At 58.9% G+C, this 21,712-nt stretch overlaps 1 protein-coding gene across 4 annotated transcripts in view; it reads left to right on the forward strand.

The window, feature by feature from the left end:
• LOC140103705 (sodium-coupled neutral amino acid transporter 3-like) overlaps nucleotides 1-21,712 on the forward strand; it is a 105,278-nt gene that overhangs the window by 41,979 nt on the left and 41,587 nt on the right. For 2 of the 4 annotated variants that reach the window (XR_011850164.1, XM_072126898.1), the window contains exons 2-3: nucleotides 18,397-18,436; nucleotides 21,590-21,679. Coding sequence is in view for 3 of the 4 variants with exons in the window: in XM_072126898.1 (XP_071982999.1) it covers nucleotides 18,420-18,436; nucleotides 21,590-21,679 (107 nt within the window). In the remaining variant the exon portion in view is untranslated. The remainder of the gene's footprint in view (nucleotides 1-18,396; nucleotides 18,437-21,589; nucleotides 21,680-21,712) is intronic. The other 2 variants (XM_072126900.1, XM_072126899.1) reach the window with 1 other exon arrangement.

The raw sequence follows: 21,712 nt of genomic DNA on the forward strand, positions 1-21,712 counted from the left end.
ACCCCTCTGTCCTCCTCTTCTTCCCCCAGACCCCTCTGTCCTCCTCTTCTTCCCCCAGACCCCTCTGTCCTCCTCTTCTTCCCCCAGACCCCTCTGTCCTCCTCTTCTTCCCCCAGACCCCTCTGTCCTCCTCTTCTTCCCCCAGACCCCTCTGTCCTCCTCTTCTGCCCCCAGACTCCTCTGTCCTCCTCTTCCCTCAGACCCCTCTGTCCTCCTCTTCTTCCCCCAGACCCCTCTGTCCTCCTCTTCTTCCCCCAGACCCCTCTGTCCTCCTCTTCTTCCCCCAGACCCCTCTGTCCTCCTCTTCTTCCCCCAGACCCCTCTGTCCTCCTCTTCTTCCCCCAGACCCCTCTGTCCTCCTCTTCTTCCCCCAGACCCCTCTGTCCTCCTCTTCTTCCCCCAGACCCCTCTGTCCTCCTCTTCTTCCCCCAGACCCCTCTGTCCTCCTCTTCTTCCCCCAGACCCCTCTGTCCTCCTCTTCTTCCCCCAGACCCCTCTGTCCTCCTCTTCTTCCCCCAGACCCCTCTGTCCTCCTCTTCTTCCCCCAGACCCCTCTGTCTTCCTCTTCTTCCCCCAGACTCCTCTGTCCTCCTCTTCTTCTCCCAGAACCCTCTGTCCTCCTCTTCTTCCCCCAGACCCCTCTGTCCTTCTCTTCTTCCCCCAGACCCCTCTGTCCTCTTCTTCCCCCAGACCCCTCTGTCCTCCTCTTCCCCCAGACTCCTCTGTCCTCCTCCTCTTCCCCCAGACCCCTCTGTCCTCCTCTTCTATCTCCAGACCCCTCTGTCCTCCTCTTCTTCCCCCAGACCCCTCTGTCCTCCTCTTCTTCCCCCAGACCCCTCTGTCCTCCTCTTCTTCCCCCAGACCCCTTTGTCCTCCTCTTCTTCCCCCAGACCCCTCTGTCCTCCTCTTCTTCCCCCAGACCCCTCTGTCCTCCTCTTCTTCCCCCAGATCCCTCTGTCCTCCTCTTCTTCCCCCAGACCCCTCTGTCCTCCTCTTCTTCCCCCAGACTCCTCTGTCCTCCTCTTCTTCTCCCAGAACCCTCTGTCCTCCTCGTCTTCCCCCAGACCCCTCTGTCCTTCTCTTCTTCCCCCAGACTCCTCTGTCCTCCTCTTCCCTCAGACCCCTCTGTCCTCCTCCTCTTCCCCCAGACCCCTCTGTCCTCCTCTTCTTCCCTCAGACCCCTCTGTCCTCCTCCTCTTCCCCCAGACCCCTCTGTCCTCCTCTTCTTCCCCCAGACCCCTCTGTCCTCCTCTTCTTCCCCCAGACCCCTCTGTCCTCCTCTTCTTCCCCCAAACCCCTCTGTCCTCCTCTTCTTCCCCCAGACCCCTCTTTCCTCCTCTTCTTCCCCCAGACCCCTCTGTCCTCCTCTTCTTCCCCCAGATCCCTCTGTCCTCCTCTTCTTCCCCCAGACTCCTCTGTCCTCCTCTTCTTCCCCCAGACTCCTCTGTCCTCCTCTTCTTCTCTCAGAACCCTCTGTCCTCCTCTTCTTCCCCCAGACCCCTCTGTCCTTCTCTTCTTCCCCCAGACCCCTCTGTCCTCTTCTTCCCCCAGACCCCTCTGTCCGCCTCTTCCCCCAGACTCCTCTGTCCTCCTCCTCTTCCCCCAGACCCCTCTGTCCTCCTCTTCTTTCCCCAGACCCCTCTGTCCTCCTCTTCCCCCAGACCCCTCTGTCCTCCTCCTCTTCCCCCAGACCCCTCTGTCCTCCTCCTCTTCCCCCAGACCCCTCTGTCCTCTTCTTCCCCCAGACCCCTCTGTCCTCCTCTTCTTCCCCCAGACCCCTCTGTCCTCCTCTTCTTCCCCCAGACCCCTCTGTCCTCCTCTTCTTCCCCCAGACCCCTCTGTCCTCCTCTTCTTCCCCCAGACCCCTCTGTCCTCCTCTTCTTCCCCCAGACCCCTCTGTCCTCCTCTTCTTCCCCCAGACCCCTCTGTCCTCCTCTTCTTCCCCCAGACCCCTCTGTCCTCCTCTTCTTCCCCCAGACCCCTCTGTCCTCCTCTTCTGCCCCCAGACTCCTCTGTCCTCCTCTTCCCTCAGACCCCTCTGTCCTCCTCTTCTTCCCCCAGACCCCTCTGTCCTCCTCTTCTTCCCCCAGACCCCTCTGTCCTCCTCTTCTTCCCCCAGACCCCTCTGTCCTCCTCTTCTTCCCCCAGACCCCTCTGTCCTCCTCTTCTTCCCCCAGACCCCTCTGTCCTCCTCTTCTTCCCCCAGACCCCTCTGTCCTCCTCTTCTTCCCCCAGACTCCTCTGTCCTCCTCTTCTTCTCCCAGAACCCTCTGTCCTCCTCTTCTTCCCCCAGACCCCTCTGTCCTTCTCTTCTTCCCCCAGACCCCTCTGTCCTCTTCTTCCCCCAGACCCCTCTGTCCTCCTCTTCCCCCAGACTCCTCTGTCCTCCTCCTCTTCCCCCAGACCCCTCTGTCCTCCTCTTCTTTCCCCAGACCCCTCTGTCCTCCTCCTCTTCCCCCAGACCCCTCTGTCCTCCTCCTCTTCCCCCAGACCCCTCTGTCCTCCTCTTCTTCCCCCAGACCCCTCTGTCCTCCTCCTCTTCCCCCAGACCCCTCTGTCCTCCTCTTCTTCCCCCAGACCCCTCTGTCCTCCTCTTCTTCCCCCAGACCCCTCTGTCCTCTTCTTCCCCCAGACCCCTCTGTCCTCCTCTTCTTCCCCCAGACCCCTCTGTCCTCCTCTTCTTCCCCCAGACCCCTCTGTCCTCCTCTTCTTCCCCCAGACCCCTCTGTCCTCCTCTTCTTCCCCCAGACCCCTCTGTCCTCCTCTTCTTCCCCCAGACCCCTCTGTCCTCCTCTTCTTCCCCCAGACCCCTCTGTCCTCCTCTTCTGCCCCCAGACTCCTCTGTCCTCCTCTTCCCTCAGATCCCTCTGTCCTCCTCTTCTTCCCCCAGACCCCTCTGTCCTCCTCTTCTTCCCCCAGACCCCTCTGTCCTCCTCTTCTTCCCCCAGACCCCTCTGTCCTCCTCTTCTTCCCCCAGACCCCTCTGTCCTCCTCTTCTTCCCCCAGACCCCTCTGTCCTCCTCTTCTTCCCCCAGACCCCTCTGTCCTCCTCTTCTTCCCCCAGACCCCTCTGTCCTCCTCTTCTTCCCCCAGACCCCTCTGTCCTCCTCTTCTTCCCCCAGACCCCTTTGTCCTCCTCTTCTTCCCCCAGACCCCTCTGTCCTCCTCTTCTTCCCCCAGACCCCTCTGTCCTCCTCTTCTTCCCCCAGATCCCTCTGTCCTCCTCTTCTTCCCCAAGACCCCTCTGTCCTCCTCTTCTTCCCCCAGACTCCTCTGTCCTCCTCTTCTTCTCCCAGAACCCTCTGTCCTCCTCGTCTTCCCCCAGACCCCTCTGTCCTTCTCTTCTTCCCCCAGACTCCTCTGTCCTCCTCTTCCCTCAGACCCCTCTGTCCTCCTCCTCTTCCCCCAGACCCCCCTGTCCTCCTCTTCTTCCCTCAGACCCCTCTGTCCTCCTCCTCTTCCCCCAGACCCCTCTGTCCTCCTCTTCTTCCCCCAGACCCCTCTGTCCTCCTCTTCTTCCCCCAGACCCCTCTGTCCTCCTCTTCTTCCCCCAAACCCCTCTGTCCTCCTCTTCTTCCCCCAGACCCCTCTGTCCTCCTCTTCTTCCCCCAGACCCCTCTGTCCTCCTCTTCTTCCCCCAGATCCCTCTGTCCTCCTCTTCTTCCCCCAGACTCCTCTGTCCTCCTCTTCTTCCCCCAGACTCCTCTGTCCTCCTCTTCTTCTCCCAGAACCCTCTGTCCTCCTCTTCTTCCCCCAGACCCCTCTGTCCTTCTCTTCTTCCCCCAGACCCCTCTGTCCTCTTCTTCCCCCAGACCCCTCTGTCCTCCTCTTCCCCCAGACTCCTCTGTCCTCCTCCTCTTCCCCCAGACCCCTCTGTCCTCCTCTTCTTTCCCCAGACCCCTCTGTCCTCCTCCTCTTCCCCCAGACCCCTCTGCCCTCCTCCTCTTCCCCCAGACCCCTCTGTCCTCCTCTTCTTCCCCCAGACCCCTCTGTCCTCCTCTTCTTCCCCCAGACCCCTCTGTCCTCCTCTTCTTCCCCCAGATCCCTCTGTCCTCCTCTTCTTCCCCCAGACTCCTCTGTCCTCCTCTTCTTCCCCCAGACTCCTCTGTCCTCCTCCTCTTCCCCCAGACCCCTCTGTCCTCCTCCTCTTCCCCCAGACCCCTCTGTCCTCCTCTTCTTCTCCTAGACCCCTCTGTCCTCCTCTTCTTCCCCCAGACCCCTCTGTCCTCCTCTTCTTCCCCCAGACCCCTCTGTCCTCCTCTTCTTCTCCCAGACCCCTCTGTCTTCTTCTTCCCCCTGACTCCTCTGTCCTCCTCCTCTTCCCTCAGACCCCCCTGTCCTCCTCTTCTTCTCCCAGACCCCTCTGTCCTCCTCTTCTTTCCCCAGCCCCTCTGTCCTCCTCTTCTTCTCCCAGACCCCTATGTCCTCCTCTTATTCCCCCAGACCCCTCTGTCCTCCTCTTCTTCTCCCAGACCCCTCTGTCCTCCTCCTCTTCCCCCAGACCCCTCTGTCCTCCTCTTCTTCCCCCAGACTCCTCTGTCCTCCTCTTCTTCCCCCAGACTCCTCTGTCCTCCTCTTCTTCCCCCAGACCCCTTTGTCCTCCTCTTCTTCTCCCAGACCCCTCTGTCCTCCTCTTCTTCCCCCAGACCCCTCTGTCCTCCTCTTCTTCCCTCAAACCCCTCTGTCCTCCTCCTCTTCCCCCAGACCCCTCTGTCCTCCTCCTCTTCCCCCAGACCCCTCTGTCCTCCCCTTCTTCCCCCAGACCCCTCTGTCCTCCTCTTCTTCCCCCAGACCCCTCTGTCCTCCTCTTTTTCCCCCAAACCCCTCTGTCCTCCTCTTCTTCCCCCAGACCCCTCTGTCCTCCTCTTCTTCCCCCAGACCCCTCTGTCCTCCTCTTCTTCCCCCAGACCCCTCTGTCCTCCTCTTCTTCCCCCAGATCCCTCTGTCCTCCTCTTCTTCCCCCAGACCCCTCTGTCCTCCTCTTCTTCCCCCAGACTCCTCTGTCCTCCTCTTCTTCTCCCAGAACCCTCTGTCCTCCTCTTCTTCCCCCAGACCCCTCTGTCCTCCTCTTCTTCCCCCAGACCCCTCTGTCCTCCTCTTCTTCCCCCAGATCCCTCTGTCCTCCTCTTCTTCCCCCAGACCCCTCTGTCCTCCTCTTCTTCCCCCAGACTCCTCTGTCCTCCTCTTCTTCTCCCAGAACCCTCTGTCCTCCTCTTCTTCCCCCAGACCCCTCTGTCCTTCTCTTCTTCCCCCAGACTCCTTTGTCCTCCTCTTCCCCCAGACCCCTCTGTCCTCCTCTTCTTCCCCCAGACCCCTCTGTCCTCCTCTTCTTCCCCCAGACCCCTCTGTCCTCCTCTTCTTCCCCCAGACCCCTCTGTCCTCCTCTTCTTCCCCCAGACCCCTCTGTCCTCCTCTTCTTCCCCCAGACCCCTCTGTCCTCCTCTTCTTCCCTCAGACTCCTCTGTCCTCCTCTTCTTCCCCCAGACTCCTCTGCCCTCTTCTTTCCCCAGGCCCCTCTGTCCTCCTCTTCTTCCCCCAGACCCCTCTGTCCTCCTCTTCTTCCCCCAGACCCCTCTGTCCTCCTCTTCTTCCCCCAGACCCCTCTGTCCTCCTCTTCTTCCCCCAGACCCCTCTGTCCTTTTCTTCTTCCCCCAGACCCCTCTGTCCTCCTCTTCTTCCCCCAGACCCCTCTGTCTTCCTCCTCTTCCCCCAGACCCCTCTGTCCTCCTCTTCTTCCCCCAGACCCCTCTGTCCTCCTCTTCTTCCCCCGACCCCTCTGTCCTCCTCTTCTTCCCCCAGACCCCTCTGTCTTCCTCCTCTTCCCCCAGACCCCTCTGTCCTCCTCTTCTTCCCCCAGATCCCTCTATCCTCCTCTTCTTCCCCCAGACCCCTCTGTCCTCCTCCTCCAGACTCCTCTGTCCTCCTCCTCCAGACTCCTCTGTCCTCCTTTTCTTCCCCCAGACCCCTCTGTCCTCCTCTTCTTCCCCCAGACCCCTCTGTCCTCCTCTTCTTCCCCCAGACCCCTCTCTCCTTCTCCTCTTCCCCCAGACCCCTCTGTCCTCCTCTTCTTCCCCCAGACCCCTATGTCCTCCTCTTCTTCCCCCAGACCCCTCTGTCCTCCTCTTCTTCCCCCAGACCCCTCTCTCCTTCTCCTCTTCCCCCAGACCCCTCTGTCCTCCTCTTCTTCCCCCAGACCCCTCTGTCCTCCTCTTCTTCCCCAAGACCCCTCTGTCCTCCTCTTCTTCCCCCAGACCCCTATGTCCTCCTCTTCTTCCCCCAGACCCCTCTGTCCTCCTCTTCTTCCCCCAGACCCCTCTCTCCTTCTCCTCTTCCCCCAGACCCCTCTGTCCTCCTCTTCTTCCCCCAGACCCCTCTGTCCTCCTCTTCTTCCCCCAGACCCCTCTGTCTTCCTCTTCCCCCAGACCCCTCTGTCCTCCTCTTCCCCCAGACCCCTCTGTCCTCCTCTTCCACCAGACCCCTCTGTCCTCCCCCAGACCCCTCTGTCCTCCCCCAGACCCCTCTGTCATCCCCCAGACTCCTCTGTCCTGCTCCTCCAGACTCCTCTGTCCTCCTCCTCCAGACTCCTCTGTCCATCTCCTCCTCCAGACTCCTCTGTCCTCCTCCTCCTCCAGACTCCTCTGTCCTCCTCCTCCTCCAGAATCCTCTGTCCTCCTCCTCCAGACTCCTCTGTCCTCCTCCTCCAGACTCCTCTGTCCTCCTCCTCCAGACTCCTCTGTCCTCCTCCTCCAGACTCCTCTGTCCTCCTCCTCCTCCAAACTCCTCTGTCCTCCTCCTCCTCCAGACTCCTCTGTCCTCCTCCTCCTCCAGACTCCTCTGTCCTCCTCCTCCAGACTCCTCTGTCCCCCTCCGGCCTCCCTGTTATGTGTCAGACATCCGTGCTGCTCTATATGTGACTCCTGGCAGTGGGGCAGGAGGCGTCTTATCTTCTTGTTAAAGTAGTTTTCCATTGCTGCAGTTGGAGGGACGGTTATTAGGACTGCAGAGGAATTCACATAAAGGTTAACCCCTGGCGTGCCGGCCGCAGCATAGAGTACATCCCCTGTGCTTTACACTGCAGCTCCTGGGGGCTTAGCTGTAGTACCCAGCGTGACCACTGCACAGTGTATGGCGCACCACCTCCCAGGGAATGCTGGGAGATTTCAGCTCTAACATTGCAGAACAGATGAAGATTCTAGAAATCCCGGACTTGGAGCGACTTCTCTCGCTGTGGCTCATGGGTCTCCCCTTCATGTGGACGCCCTGCGGCCGGAGGCTCACGTGGCGTTACCGCGTCACAGCAGCTGAGAGCAGCTTTGCCTCATTACATTGCTGTCAACATTGCGTTTTCAAAACGCACGCTTTACCGCCGCCGGAGACGAGAGGGAAGTTCATGCCGGTTCCATCGCATTTGTCTAAAAACAGGAAATTAGCGTCAGGTGCAGATTATCGCCAGTAACGCGCAGGTGCGGTCACATGACCCTTTTTCACGTTTCCGTCCTTTTCCCATGTTTCCCTGCGTTTGGCCGGTTTGAATCCGTTTTTTCCTCATTTGTGGAAGTTTAAGCATCTGTGAAAGTGTTAATAAATCTTCTTACAGAAACTAAGAAAAACGGATTCACGGCAGCCAAAAACGCAGGAAACCGTGAAAAAAACCGCACCCAGAGCGCAGCGCGGGACCTGACAATAATCCGGGGATCCTCCTCCTGTCGGGCGCCTGACCTCCTGTGTTTTGGGGTGCGGTGAGGAATATTCCGTATACGGGAGATGGGGTGAAGGTCTCTGTACACATGACAGCTGGCGCAGGAGTGTCGCCCCCCGGTGACCCCGTGACTCCGAGCCGCCGGTCACAGGGGTCGTGTCCACTATTTGAGGTGAGAGAGGCGGGACATGATATAATTAGATTCTTTGTGGTCAGGAGGTCAGAGGTCATTTTCCTGGAACCCTCTGCAGGATCCTCATGTGTGGGAGAATGTGGGGAATTCGGAGCTGACATTTCCCAGCATTCCCTGCTTGTTCAGTCTCTGTGATGTCTCCCTGTCTAGTGCTTCCAGTGCAGGACGCGTCATCATGAACCCGACCCCTCAGTATTGGGGTGCATGCTCTGTATACAGGGATGTGACCCCTCAGTATGGGGGTACATGCTTTGTATACAGGGATACGACCCCGTCCCCTCAGTATGGGGGTACATGCTCTGTATACAGGGATACGTCCTCGTCCCCTCAGTATTGGGGTGCATGCTCTGTATACAGGGATACGTCCCTGTCCCCGCAGTATTGGGGTACATGCTCTGTATACAGGGATACGTCCTCGTCCCCTCAGTATTGGGGTGCATGCTCTGTATACAGGGATACGTCCCTGTCCCCTCAGTATTGGGGTACATGCTCTGTATACAGGGAAATGACCACTCAGTATTGGGGTGCATGCTCTGTATATAGGGATAAGGCCCTGTCCCCTCAGTATTGGGGTACATGCTCTGTATACAGGGATACAGCCCCGTCCCCTCAGTATTGGGGTACATGCTCTGTATACAGGGATACGTCCCTGTCCCCTCAGTATTGGGGTACATACTCTGTATAAAGGGATACGGCCCCGTCCCCTCAGTATTGGGGTGCATGCTCTGTATACAGGGATACGGCCCTGTCCCCTCAGTATTGGGGTACATGCTCTGTATACAGGGATACGGCCCTGTCCCCTCAGTATTGGGGTACATGCTCTGTATACAGGGATACGGCCCCGTCCCCTCAGTATTGGGGTGCATGCTCTGTATACAGGGATATGTCCCCGTCCCCTCAGTATTGGGGTACATGCTCTGTATACAGGGATACGGCCCTGTCCCCTCAGTATTGGGCTGCATGCTCTGTATACAGGGATACGGCCCTGTCCCCTCAGTATTGGGGTACATGCTCTGTATACAGGGAAATGACCACTCAGTATTGGGGTGCATGCTCTGTATATAGGGATAAGGCCCTGTCCCCTCCGTATTGGGGTACATGCTCTGTATACAGGGATATGTCCCCGTCCCCTCAGTATTGGGGTACATGCTCTGTATACAGGGATACGGCCCTGTCCCCTCAGTATTGGGGTGCATGCTCTGTATACAGGGATATGACCACTCAGTATTGGGGTGCATGCTCTGTATACAGGGATACGGCCCTGTCCCCTCAGTATTGGGGTACATGCTCTGTATACAGGGATACGGCCCTGTCCCCTCAGTATTGGGGTGCATGCTCTGTATACAGGGATACGGCCCTGTCCCCTCAGTATTGGGGTACATGCTTTGTATACAGGGATACGACCCCGTCCCCTCAGTATTGGGGTGCATGCTCTGTATACAGGGATACGGCCCTGTCCCCTCAGTATTGGGGTACATGCTCTGTATACAGGGATATGACCACTCAGTATTGGGGTGCATGCTCTGTATACAGGGATATGACCACTCAGTATTGGGGTGCATGCTCTGTATCCACGGATACAACTCTCTTGGTGCTGCAGGTTCCAGATCTAAATGTTGATGTTCCCTATTTTGGAAATGGGAATCCTGGATCCATATATCAGGATATAAACGCTGTGCTTCGGGTCCTTGCGTCATCAGGGGGTGGATGTTCCCTGAGACCATTCCTTCCTATAAATACAGAATGGGGTCAGTGCTCCGGCACAGGCAGGAGGGGGTTAATAGCGGAGGGGGCGGGGGGGGGGGGGCTCCGGATGTGTCCTGGAGGTGTCATATGTCTCTGCCTATAAGTATAACATGGCTGAGCTCCCTGTTACCCCAGCAGAGGGTCACGACTGCTCCAAATAGCTCAGAACGCTGCAGTATGATCCTCTGCTGCATCTCTGCTTGCTGTCATCGACTACTAATATTCCCTGTATTTCTTACAGCTGAAGGTTTGTTACAGTTGTGCCTAGTCTAGACAAATGCTTGGACTATGAACTGATACATGTTTCCTGCACTGATACATTGTAACAAACTATCAAGATGGTAGAGAACATGGTAGATATGGGGGCCCCAGGGGTGGAGTGTGGGTGCTGGGGCCGGGCACCTCGTCGGGCACCACCTCGCACCCGCTTTATGTTCTTTTGTCTGTAAAGCTTCTAATAGTAAATCTGTGAGGAGGATTCTTAAAGGGCCGGCGAGGGCTGACACCAGGGAGCAGTAGCTGGTTCTGGCAGGCCCTTGTGGTTGCGCCATCAGTCATGTGGGGGCAGACGCCAGCAGCGCCGATCGATATCTGTGACGCCCATCACCCGGCGGCTTCTGCCCTCGCTGACATTTCATTTGCACTTTGTGGAAAATTACTGAAATACGGACAAACAGCGAATTGTGGGAAGAGCGACACCTTATTCCTGCCATACCTGTTACCAGATTTGTCTGGGGCAGTATATATGAGTCATGGGCACTATATATGAACTCTGGGCAGTATATAGGAGCCCCGGGGCAGACTATATGACTCCGGACCAGTATATATGAACTATGGGCAGTATGTAGGAGCTCTGGGGCAGTATATATGACGTTGGACCAGTATGTGTGAGTCCCGGGCACTATATGTGTGAGCCCCGGGCACTATGTGTGTGAGCCCCGGGCACTATGTGTATGAGCCCCGGGCACTATGTGTGTGAGCCCCGGGCACTATGTGTGTGAGCCCCGGGCACTATATGTGTGAGCCCCGGGCAGTATATGTGTGAGTCCCGGGCACTATATGTATGAGCCCCGGGCACTATATGTGTGAGCCCCGGGCACTATATGTGTGAGCCCCGGGCACTATATGTGTGAGCCCCGGGCACTATATGTGTGAGTCCCGGGCACTATATGTGTGAGTCGCGGGCACTATATGTGTGAGCCCCGGGCAGTATATGTGTGAGCCCCGGGCACTATATGTGTGAGCCCCGGGCAGTATATGTGTGAGCCCCGGGCAGTATATGTGTGAGTCCCGGGCACTATATGTGTGAGCCCCGGGCACTATATGTGTGAGTCCCGGGCACTATATGTGTGAGCCCCGGGCACTATATGTGTGAGTCCCGGGCAGTATATGTGTGAGCCCCGGGCACTATATGTGTGAGTCCCGGGCAGTATATGTGTGAGTCCCGGGCACTATATGTGTGAGCCCCGGGCACTATATGTGTGAGTCCCGGGCACTATATGTGTGAGTCCCGGGCACTATATGTGTGAGCCCCGGGCACTATATGTGTGAGCCCCGGGCACTATATATGTGAGCCCCGGGCAGTATATGTGTGAGCCCCGGGCAGTATACGTGTGAGTCCCGGGCAGTAGATGTGTGAGTCCCGGGCACTATGTGTGTGAGTCGCGGGCACTATATGTGTGAGCCCCGGGCAGTATATGTGTGAGCCCCGGGCACTATATGTGTGAGCCCCGGGCAGTATATGTGTGAGTCCCGGGCACTATATGTGTGAGCCCCGGGCAGTATATGTGTGAGTCCCGGGCACTATATGTGTGAGCCCCGGGCAGTATATGTGTGAGCCCCGGGCACTATATGTGTGAGTCCCGGGCACTATATGTGTGAGTCCCGGGCACTATATGTGTGAGCCCCGGGCACTATATGTGTGAGCCCCGGGCAGTATATGTGTGAGCCCCGGGCAGTATATGTGTGAGCCCCGGGCAGTATATGTGTGAGCCCCGGGCACTATATGTGTGAGCCCCGGGCACTATATGTGTGAGTCCCGGGCACTATATGTGTGAGCCCCGGGCAGTATATGTGTGAGTCCCGGGCAGTATACGTGTGAGTCCCGGGCACTATATGTGTGAGCCCCGGGCAGTATATGTGTGAGTCCCGGGCAGTATATGTGTGAGCCCCGGGCAGTATATGTGTGAGTCCCGGGCACTATATGTGTGAGTCCCGGGCACTATATGTGTGAGCCCCGGGCACTATATGTGTGAGCCCCGGGCACTATATGTGTGAGCCCCGGGCACTATATGTGTGAGCCCCGGGCACTATATGTGTGAGCCCCGGGCAGTATATGTGTGAGCCCCGGGCACTATATGTGTGAGCCCCGGGCAGTATATGTGTGAGCCCCGGGCAGTATACGTGTGAGTCCCGGGCAGTATATGTGTGAGTCCCGGGCACTATATGTGTGAGTCCCGGGCACTATATGTGTGAGCCCCGGGCAGTATATGTGTGAGTCCCGGGCAGTATATGTGTGAGCCCCGGGCAGTATATGTGTGAGCCCCGGGCAGTATATGTGTGAGCCCCGGGCAGTATATGTGTGAGCCCCGGGCACTATATGTGTGAGCCCCGGGCACTATATGTGTGAGCCCCGGGCAGTATATGTGTGAGCCCCGGGCACTATATGTGTGAGCCCCGGGCACTATATGTGTGAGCCCCGGGCACTATATGTGTGAGCCCCGGGCACTATATGTGTGAGCCCCGGGCACTATATGTGTGAGCCCCGGGCAGTATATGTGTGAGTCCCGGGCACTATATGTGTGAGCCCCGGGCACTATATGTGTGAGCCCCGGGCTCTATATGTGTGAGTCCCGGGCACTATATGTGTGAGCCCCGGGCACTATATGTGTGAGCCCCTGGCAGTATATGTGTGAGCCCCGGGCAGTATACGTGTGAGTCCCGGGCAGTATATGTGTGAGTCCCGGGCACTATATATGTGAGCCCCGGGCAGTATATGTGTGAGTCCCGGGCAGTATATGTGTGAGTCCCGGGCACTATATGTGTGAGCCCCGGGCAGTATATGTGTGAGCCCCGGGCACTATATGTGTGAGCCCCGGGCACTATATGTGTGAGCCCCGGGCACTATATGTGTGAGCCCCGGGCAGTATATGTGTGAGCCCCGGGCACTATATGTGTGAGCCCCGGGCACTATATGTGTGAGTCCCGGGCACTATATGTGTGAGCCCCGGGCACTATATGTGTGAGCCCCGGGCAGTATATGTGTGAGTCCCGGGCACTATATGTGTGAGCCCCGGGCACTATATGTGTAAGTCCCGGGCACTATATGTGTGAGCCCCGGGCACTATATGTGTGAGCCCCGGGCAGTATATGTGTGAGCCCCGGGCAGTATATGTGTGAGCCCCGGGCACTATATGTGTGAGCCCCGGGCAGTATATGTGTGAGCCCCGGGCAGTATATGTGTGAGCCCCGGGCAGTATATGTGTGAGTCCCGGGCAGTATATGTGTGAGTCCCGGGCACTATATGTGTGAGTCCCGGGCACTATATGTGTGAGTTCCGGGCAGTATATGTGTGAGCCCCGGGCAGTATATGTGTGAGCCCCGGGCAGTATATGTGTGAGCCCCGGGCACTATATGTGTGAGCCCCGGGCACTATATGTGTGAGCCCCGGGCAGTATATGTGTGAGTCCCGGGCACTATATGTGTGAGTTCCGGGCACTATATGTGTGAGCCCCGGGCAGTATATGTGTGAGTTCCGGGCACTATATGTGTGAGCCCCGGGCAGTATATGTGTGAGCCCCGGGCACTATATGTGTGAGTCCCAGGCAGTATATATGAGTCCCGGGCACTATATGTGTGAGCCCCGGGCACTATATGTGTGAGCCCCGGGCACTATATGTGTGAGTCCCAGGCAGTATATATGAGTCCCGGGCACTATATGTGTGAGTCCCGGGCAGTATATGTGTGAGCCCCGGGCACTATATGTGTGAGCCCCGGGCAGTATATGTGTGAGCCCCGGGCAGTATATGTGTGAGCCCCGGGCAGTATATGTGTGAGTCCCGGGCACTATATGTGTGAGCCCCGGGCAGTATATGTGTGAGTCCCGGGCAGTATATATGTGAGCCCCGGGCAGTATACGTGTGAGTCCCGGGCAGTATATGTGTGAGTCCCGGGCACTATATATGTGAGCCCCGGGCAGTATATGTGTGAGCCCCGGGCAGTATATGTGTGAGCCCCGGGCACTATATGTGTGAGCCCCGGGCACTATATGTGTGAGTCCCGGGCACTATATGTGTGAGCCCCGGGCACTATATGTGTGAGCCCCGGGCAGTATATGTGTGAGTCCCGGGCACTATATGTGTGAGCCCCGGGCAGTATATGTGTGAGCCCCGGGCACTATATGTGTGAGCCCCGGGCACTATATGTGTGAGCCCCGGGCAGTATATGTGTGAGCCCCGGGCAGTATATGTGTGAGCCCCGGGCACTATATGTGTGAGCCCCGGGCACTATATGTGTGAGCCCCGGGCACTATATGTGTGAGTCCCGGGCAGTATATGTGTGAGTCCCGGGCACTATATGTGTGAGCCCCGGGCAGTATATGTGTGAGCCCCGGGCAGTATATGTGTGAGCCCCGGGCACTATATGTGTGAGCCCCGGGCACTATATGTGTGAGCCCCGGGCACTATATGTGTGAGCCCCGGGCAGTATATGTGTGAGCCCCGGGCACTATATGTGTGAGCCCCGGGCAGTATATGTGTGAGCCCCGGGCAGTATATGTGTGAGCCCCGGGCACTATATGTGTGAGCCCCGGGCAGTATATGTGTGAGCCCCGGGCAGTATATGTGTGAGTCCCGGGCACTATATGTGTGAGCCCCGGGCACTATATGTGTGAGCCCCGGGCACTATATGTGTGAGCCCCGGGCAGTATATGTGTGAGCCCCGGGCACTATATGTGTGAGCCCCGGGCAGTATATGTGTGAGCCCCGGGCAGTATATGTGTGAGCCCCGGGCAGTATATGTGTGAGCCCCGGGCACTATGTGTGTGAGCCCCGGGCACTATATGTGTGAGTCCCGGGCAGTATATGTGTGAGCCCCGGGCAGTATATGTGTGAGTCCCGGGCACTATATGTGTGAGCCCCGGGCACTATATGTGTGAGCCCCGGGCAGTATCTATGACTACTGGGCAGTATATATGAGCTCTGGTGCGTGGAGCTTGCTGATGGTGAGGTTACAGCAGGGGGGGACGTGCCTCTCTGTGCAGCGCTCCGGCTTGTGTTGGTGCTATACACATAAATAATACATGGTATCTGTATTTTGTTACAGTGTTGCAGCGGGAGGCATCGGTGTCTCCATGACAGGGATCCCCATTGTCCTCTGTGTAATTCTACCAGTCACAGTAGCCCCGGATAGAAATGGGAGGAGCTATGGGCGGGGCCTGAGGCCACCCGGGGGGGGGGGGGTAATGGGGGAGGGGGGTCACACAGGAGCCACAAGGGGAGGTAAGTAGAGACACTATCATTGCTTCTAGTTAGTAGGCTTAGCGCTGGTGATTGTTGCCAGGGGCATCATGGGATTGTGCATAGAGATGCTACATGCAGGATGTGTGGGGGGGCCGGGGCTCGCCAGGGGCATCATGGGATTGTGCATAGAGATGCTACATGCAGGATGTGTGGGGAGGCCGGCGCTCACCAGGGGCATCATGGGATTGTGAATAGAGATGCTACATGCAGGATGTGTGGGGGGGCCGGGGCTCGCCAGGGGCATCATGGGATTGTGAATAGAGATGCTACATGCAGGATGTGTGGGGAGGCCGGCGCTCACCAGGGGCATCATGGGATTGTGAATAGAGATGCTACATGCAGGATGTGTGGGGAGGCCGGCACTCGCCAGGGGCATCATGGGATTGTGCATAGAGATGCTACATGCAGGATGTGTGGGGAGGCCGGCGCTCGCCAGGGACATCATGGGATTGTGCATAGAGATGCTACATGCAGGATGTGTGGGGAGGCCGGCGCTCGCCAGGGGCATCATGGGATTGTGCATAGAGATGCTACATGCAGGATGTGTGGGGAGGCCGGCGCTCGCCAGGGACATCATGGGATTGTGCATAGAGATGCTACATGCAGGATGTGTGGGGAGGCCGGCGCTCGCCAGGGGCATCATGGGATTAGGAATAGAGATGCTCCATGCAGGATGTGTGGGTAGGCCGGGGCTCGCCAGGGGCATCATGGGATTGTGCATAGAGATGCTACATGCAGGATGTGTGGGGAGGCCGGCGCTCACCAGGGGCATCATGGGATTGTGCATAGAGATGCTACATGCAGGATGTGTGGGGAGGCCGGCGCTCGCCAGGGGCATCATGGGATTGTGCATAGAGATGCTACATGCAGGATGTGTATGGAGGCCAGCGCTCGCCAGGGGCATCATGGGATTGTGCATAGAGATGCTACATGCAGGATGTGTGGGGAGGCCGGCGCTCACCAGGGGCATCATGGGATTGTGCATAGAGATGCTACATGCAGGATGTGTGGGGAGGCCGGCGCTCGCCAGGGGCATCATGGGATTGTGCATAGAGATGCTACATGCAGGATGTGTGGGGAGGCCGGCACTCGCCAGGGGCATCATGGGATTGTGCATAGAGATGCTACATGCAGGATGTGTGGGGAGGCCGGCACTCGCCAGGGGCATCATGGGATTGTGAATAGAGATGCTACATGCAGGATGTGTGGGGAGGCCGGCGCTCACCAGGGGCATCATGGGATTGTGCATAGAGATGCTCCATGCAGGATGTGTGGGGAGTCCGGCGCTCGCCAGGGGCATCATGGGATTGTGAATAGAGATGCTACATGCAGGATGTGTGGGGAGGCCGGCGCTCGCCAGGGGCATCATGGGATTGTGCATAGAGATGCTACATGCAGGATGTGTGGGGAGGCCGGCGCTCACCAGGGGCATCATGGGATTGTGCATAGAGATGCTACATGCAGGATGTGTGGGGAGGCCGGCGCTCGCCAGGGGCATCATGGGATTGTGCATAGAGATGCTCCATGCAGGATGTGTGGGAAGGCCGGCGCTCTCCAGGGGCATCATGGGATTGTGCATAGAGATGCTACATGCAGGATGTGTGGGGAGGCCGGCGCTCGCCAGGGGCATCATGGGATTGTGCATAGAGATGCTACATGCAGGATATGTGGGGAGGCCGGCGCTCACCAGGGGCATCATGGGATTGTGCATAGAGATGCTACATGCAGGATGTGTGGGGAGGCCGGCGCTCGCCAGGGGCATCATGGGATTGTGCATAGAGATGCTACATGCAGGATAAGTGGGGAGGCCGGCGCTCACCAGGGGCATCATGGGATTGTGCATAGAGATGCTACATGCAGGATATGTGGGGAGGCCGGCGCTCACCAGGGGCATCATGGGATTGTGCATAGAGATGCTACATGCAGGATGTGTGGGGAGGCCGGCGCTCGCCAGGGACATCATGGGATTGTGCATAGAGATGCTACATGCAGGATGTGTGGGGAGGCCGGCGCTCGCCAGGGGCATCATGGGATTGTGCATAGAGATGCTACATGCAGGATGTGTGGGGAGGCCGGCGCTCACCAGGGGCATCATGGGATTGTGCATAGAGATGCTACATGCAGGATGTGTGGGGAGGCCGGCGCTCGCCAGGGGCATCATGGGATTGTGCATAGAGATGCTACATGCAGGATGTGTGGGGAGGCCGGCGCTCGCCAGGGGCATCATGGGATTGTGCATAGAGATGCTACATGCAGGATATGTGGGGAGGCCGGCGCTCACCAGGGGCATCATGGGATTGTGAATAGAGATGCTACATGCAGGATGTGTGGGGAGGCCGGCGCTCGCCAGGGGCATCATGGGATTGTGCATAGAGATGCTCCATGCAGGATGTGTGGGAAGGCCGGCGCTCGCCAGGGGCATCATGGGATTGTGCATAGAGATGCTACATGCAGGATGTGTGGGGAGGCCGGCGCTCGCCAGGGGCATCATGGGATTGTGCATAGAGATGCTACATGCAGGATATGTGGGGAGGCCGGCGCTCACCAGGGGCATCATGGGATTGTGCATAGAGATGCTACATGCAGGATGTGTGGGGAGGCCGGCGCTCGCCAGGGACATCATGGGATTGTGCATAGAGATGCTACATGCAGGATGTGTGGGGAGGCCGGCGCTCGCCAGGGACATCATGGGATTGTGCATAGAGATGCTACATGCAGGATGTGTGGGGAGGCCGGCGCTCGCCAGGGGCATCATGGGATTGTGCATAGAGATGCTACATGCAGGATGTGTGGGGAGGCCGGCGCTCACCAGGGGCATCATGGGATTGTGCATAGAGATGCTACATGCAGGATGTGTGGGGAGGCCGGCGCTCGCCAGGGGCATCATGGGATTGTGCATAGAGATGCTACATGCAGGATGTGTGGGGAGGCCGGCGCTCGCCAGGGGCATCATGGGATTGTGCATAGAGATGCTACATGCAGGATGTGTGGGGAGGCCGGCGCTCACCAGGGGCATCATGGGATTGTGCATAGAGATGCTACATGCAGGATGTGTGGGGAGGCCGGCGCTCGCCAGGGGCATCATGGGATTGTGCATAGAGATGCTACATGCAGGATGTGTGGGGAGGCCGGCGCTCACCAGGGGCATCATGGGATTGTGAATAGAGATGCTACATGCAGGATGTGTGGGGAGGCCGGCGCTCGCTCCTCTCCACCCTCCTTATCTTGTTTGTTTTCAGGGAGCAGGAATTGACCGGAGGAGATGGAGCGCACACATAGGTGCCAGCGCCTCACACCCTGCACCCACTCACACCCTGCACCCACTCACACCCTGCACCCACTCACACCCCTGCACCCACTCACACCCCTGCACCCACTCACACCCCTGCACCCACTCACACCCTGCACCCACTCACACCCCTGCACCCACTCACACCCCTGCACCCACTCACACCCTGCACCCACTCACACCCTGCACCCACACACACCCTGCACCCACTCACACCCTGTACCCCACACATACCTGCACCCACTCACACCCTGCACCCACTCACACCCTGCACCCACTCACACCCTGCACCCACTCACACCCCTGCACCCACTCACACCCCTGCACCCACTCACACCCCTGCACCCACTCACACCCCTGCACCCACTCACACCCTGCACCAACACACACCCCTGCACCCACACACACCCCTGCACCCACTCACACCGTGCACCCACTCACACCGTGCACCCACTCACACCCTGCACCCACTCACACCCTGCACCCACTCACACCCTGCACCCACACACACCCTGCACCCACACACACCCCTGCACCCACACACACCCCTGCACCCACTCACACCCCTGCACCCACTCACACCGTGCACCCACTCACACCCTGCACCCACTCACACCCTGCACCCACTCACACCCTGCACCCCACACACACCCTGCACACACACCCCTGCACCCACTCACACCCTGCACCCACTAACACCCTGCACCAACTCACACCCTGCACCCACTCACACCCTGCACCCACACACACCCTGCACCCACACACACCCCTGCACCCACACACACCCCTGCACCCACTCACACCCTGCACCCACTCACACCCTGCACCCACTCACACCCTGCACCCACACACACCCCTGCACCCACACACACCCCTGCACCCACTCACACCCTGCACCCCACACACACCCTGCACCCACACACACCCCTGCACCCACTCACACCCTGCACCCACTCACACCCTGCACCCACTCACACCCTGCACCCACTCACACCCTGCACCCACTCACACCCTGCACCCACTCACACCCTGTACCCCACACATACCTGCACCCACTCACACCCTTCACCCACACACACCCCTGCACCCACACACACCCCTGCACCCACTCACACCGTGCACCCACTCACACCCTGCACCCACTCACACCCTGCACCCACACACACCCTGCACCCACTCACACCCTGTACCCCACACATACCTGCACCCACTCACACCCTGCACCCACACACACCCTGCACCCACACACACCCCTGCACCCACTCACACCGTGCACCCACTCACACCCTGCACCCACTCACACCCTGCACCCACTCACACCCTGCACCCACACACACCCTGCACCCACACACACCCTGCACCCACACACACCCTGCACCCACACACACCCCTGCACCCACACACACCCCTGCACCCACTCACACCGTGCACCCACTCACACCCTGCACCCACTCACACCCTGCACCCACACACACCCCTGCACCCACACACACCCCTGCACCCACTCACACCCTGCACCCCACACACACCCTGCACCCACACACACCCCTGCACCCACTCACACCCTGCACCCACTCACACCCCTGCACCCACTCACACCCTGCACCCACTCAAACCCTGCACCCACTCACACCCCTGCACCCACTCACACCCTGCACCCACTCACACCCTGCACCCACTCATACTCTGCACCCACTCACACCCCTGCACCCACTCACACCCCTGCACCCACTCACACCCTTGCACCCACTCACACCCCTGCACCCACTCACACCCCTGCACCCACTCACATTCCTGCACCCACTCACACCCCCGCACCCACTCACACCACCTTGCACCCACTCACACACTGCACCCCACACATACCTGCACCCCACACATACCTGCACCCACTCACACCCTGCACCCACTCACACCCTGCACCCACTCACACCCCTGCACCCACTCACACCCCTGCACCCACTCACACCCCTGCACCCACTCACACCCCTGCACCCACTCACACCCCTGCACCCACTTACACCCTGCATCCACTTACACCCTGCACCCACTTACACCCTGCACCCACTTACTCCCTGCACCCACTCACACCCTGCACCCACTCACACCCCTGCACCCACTTACACCCTGCACCCACTCACACCTGCACCCACTCACACCTGCACCCACTCACACCCTGCAACCACTCACACCCTGCACCCACTTACACCCTGCACCCACTTACACCCTGCACCCACTCACACCCTGCACCCACTCACACCCTGCACCCACTCACACCCTGCACCCACTCACACCCCTGCACCCACTCACACCCCTGCACCCACTCACACCCCTGCACCCACTCACACCCCTGCACCCACTCACACCCCTGCACCCACTCACACCCTGCATCCACTTACACCCTGCACCCACTTACTCCCTGCACCCACTCACACCCTGCACCCACTCACACCCTGCACCCACTCACACCCCTGCACCCACTTACACCCTGCACCCACTTACACCCTGCACCCACTTACACCCTGCACCCACTTACACCCTGCACCCACTCACACCCTGCACCCACTCACACCCTGCACCCACTCACACCCCTGCACCCACTCACACCCTGCACCCACTTACACCCTGCACCCACTCACACCCTGCACCCACTCACACCCTGCACCCACTCACACCCCTGCACCCACTCACACCCCTGCACCCACCCACACCCCTGCACCCACAGACACCCCTGCACCCACTTACACCCTGCACCCACTTACACCCTGCACCCACTCACACCCTGCACCCACTCACACCCTGCACCCACTCACACCCTGCACCCACTCACACCCTGCACCCACTCACACCCCTGCACCCACTTACACCTTGCACCAACTTACACCCTGCACCCACTCACACCCTGCACCCACTCACACCCCTGCACCCACTCACACCCCTGCACCCACACACACCCCTGCACCCACTTACACCCTGCACCCACTTACTCCCTGCACCCACTTACTCCCTGCACCCACTTACTCCCTGCACCCACTCACACCCTGCACCCCACACATACCTGCACTCACTCACACCTGCACCCACTCACACCCCTGCACCCACTTGCACCCTCTCACCCCTCTCACCTTGTCTGTCTCTTGCAGTGACATGGAGCCTCCACAGACGGAGATGGTGGACATGCGCTTGTGTGAGAAATCCAATGGAGCGATGGGATCAGAGACACCGGAGCCCAGGTTCTTGTCATCTGCACTGGGGGGGGGGGGGTT

This window comes from Engystomops pustulosus, chromosome 10, assembly GCF_040894005.1.
Source record: "Engystomops pustulosus chromosome 10, aEngPut4.maternal, whole genome shotgun sequence".
Lineage (NCBI taxonomy): Eukaryota > Metazoa > Chordata > Amphibia > Anura > Leptodactylidae > Engystomops > Engystomops pustulosus.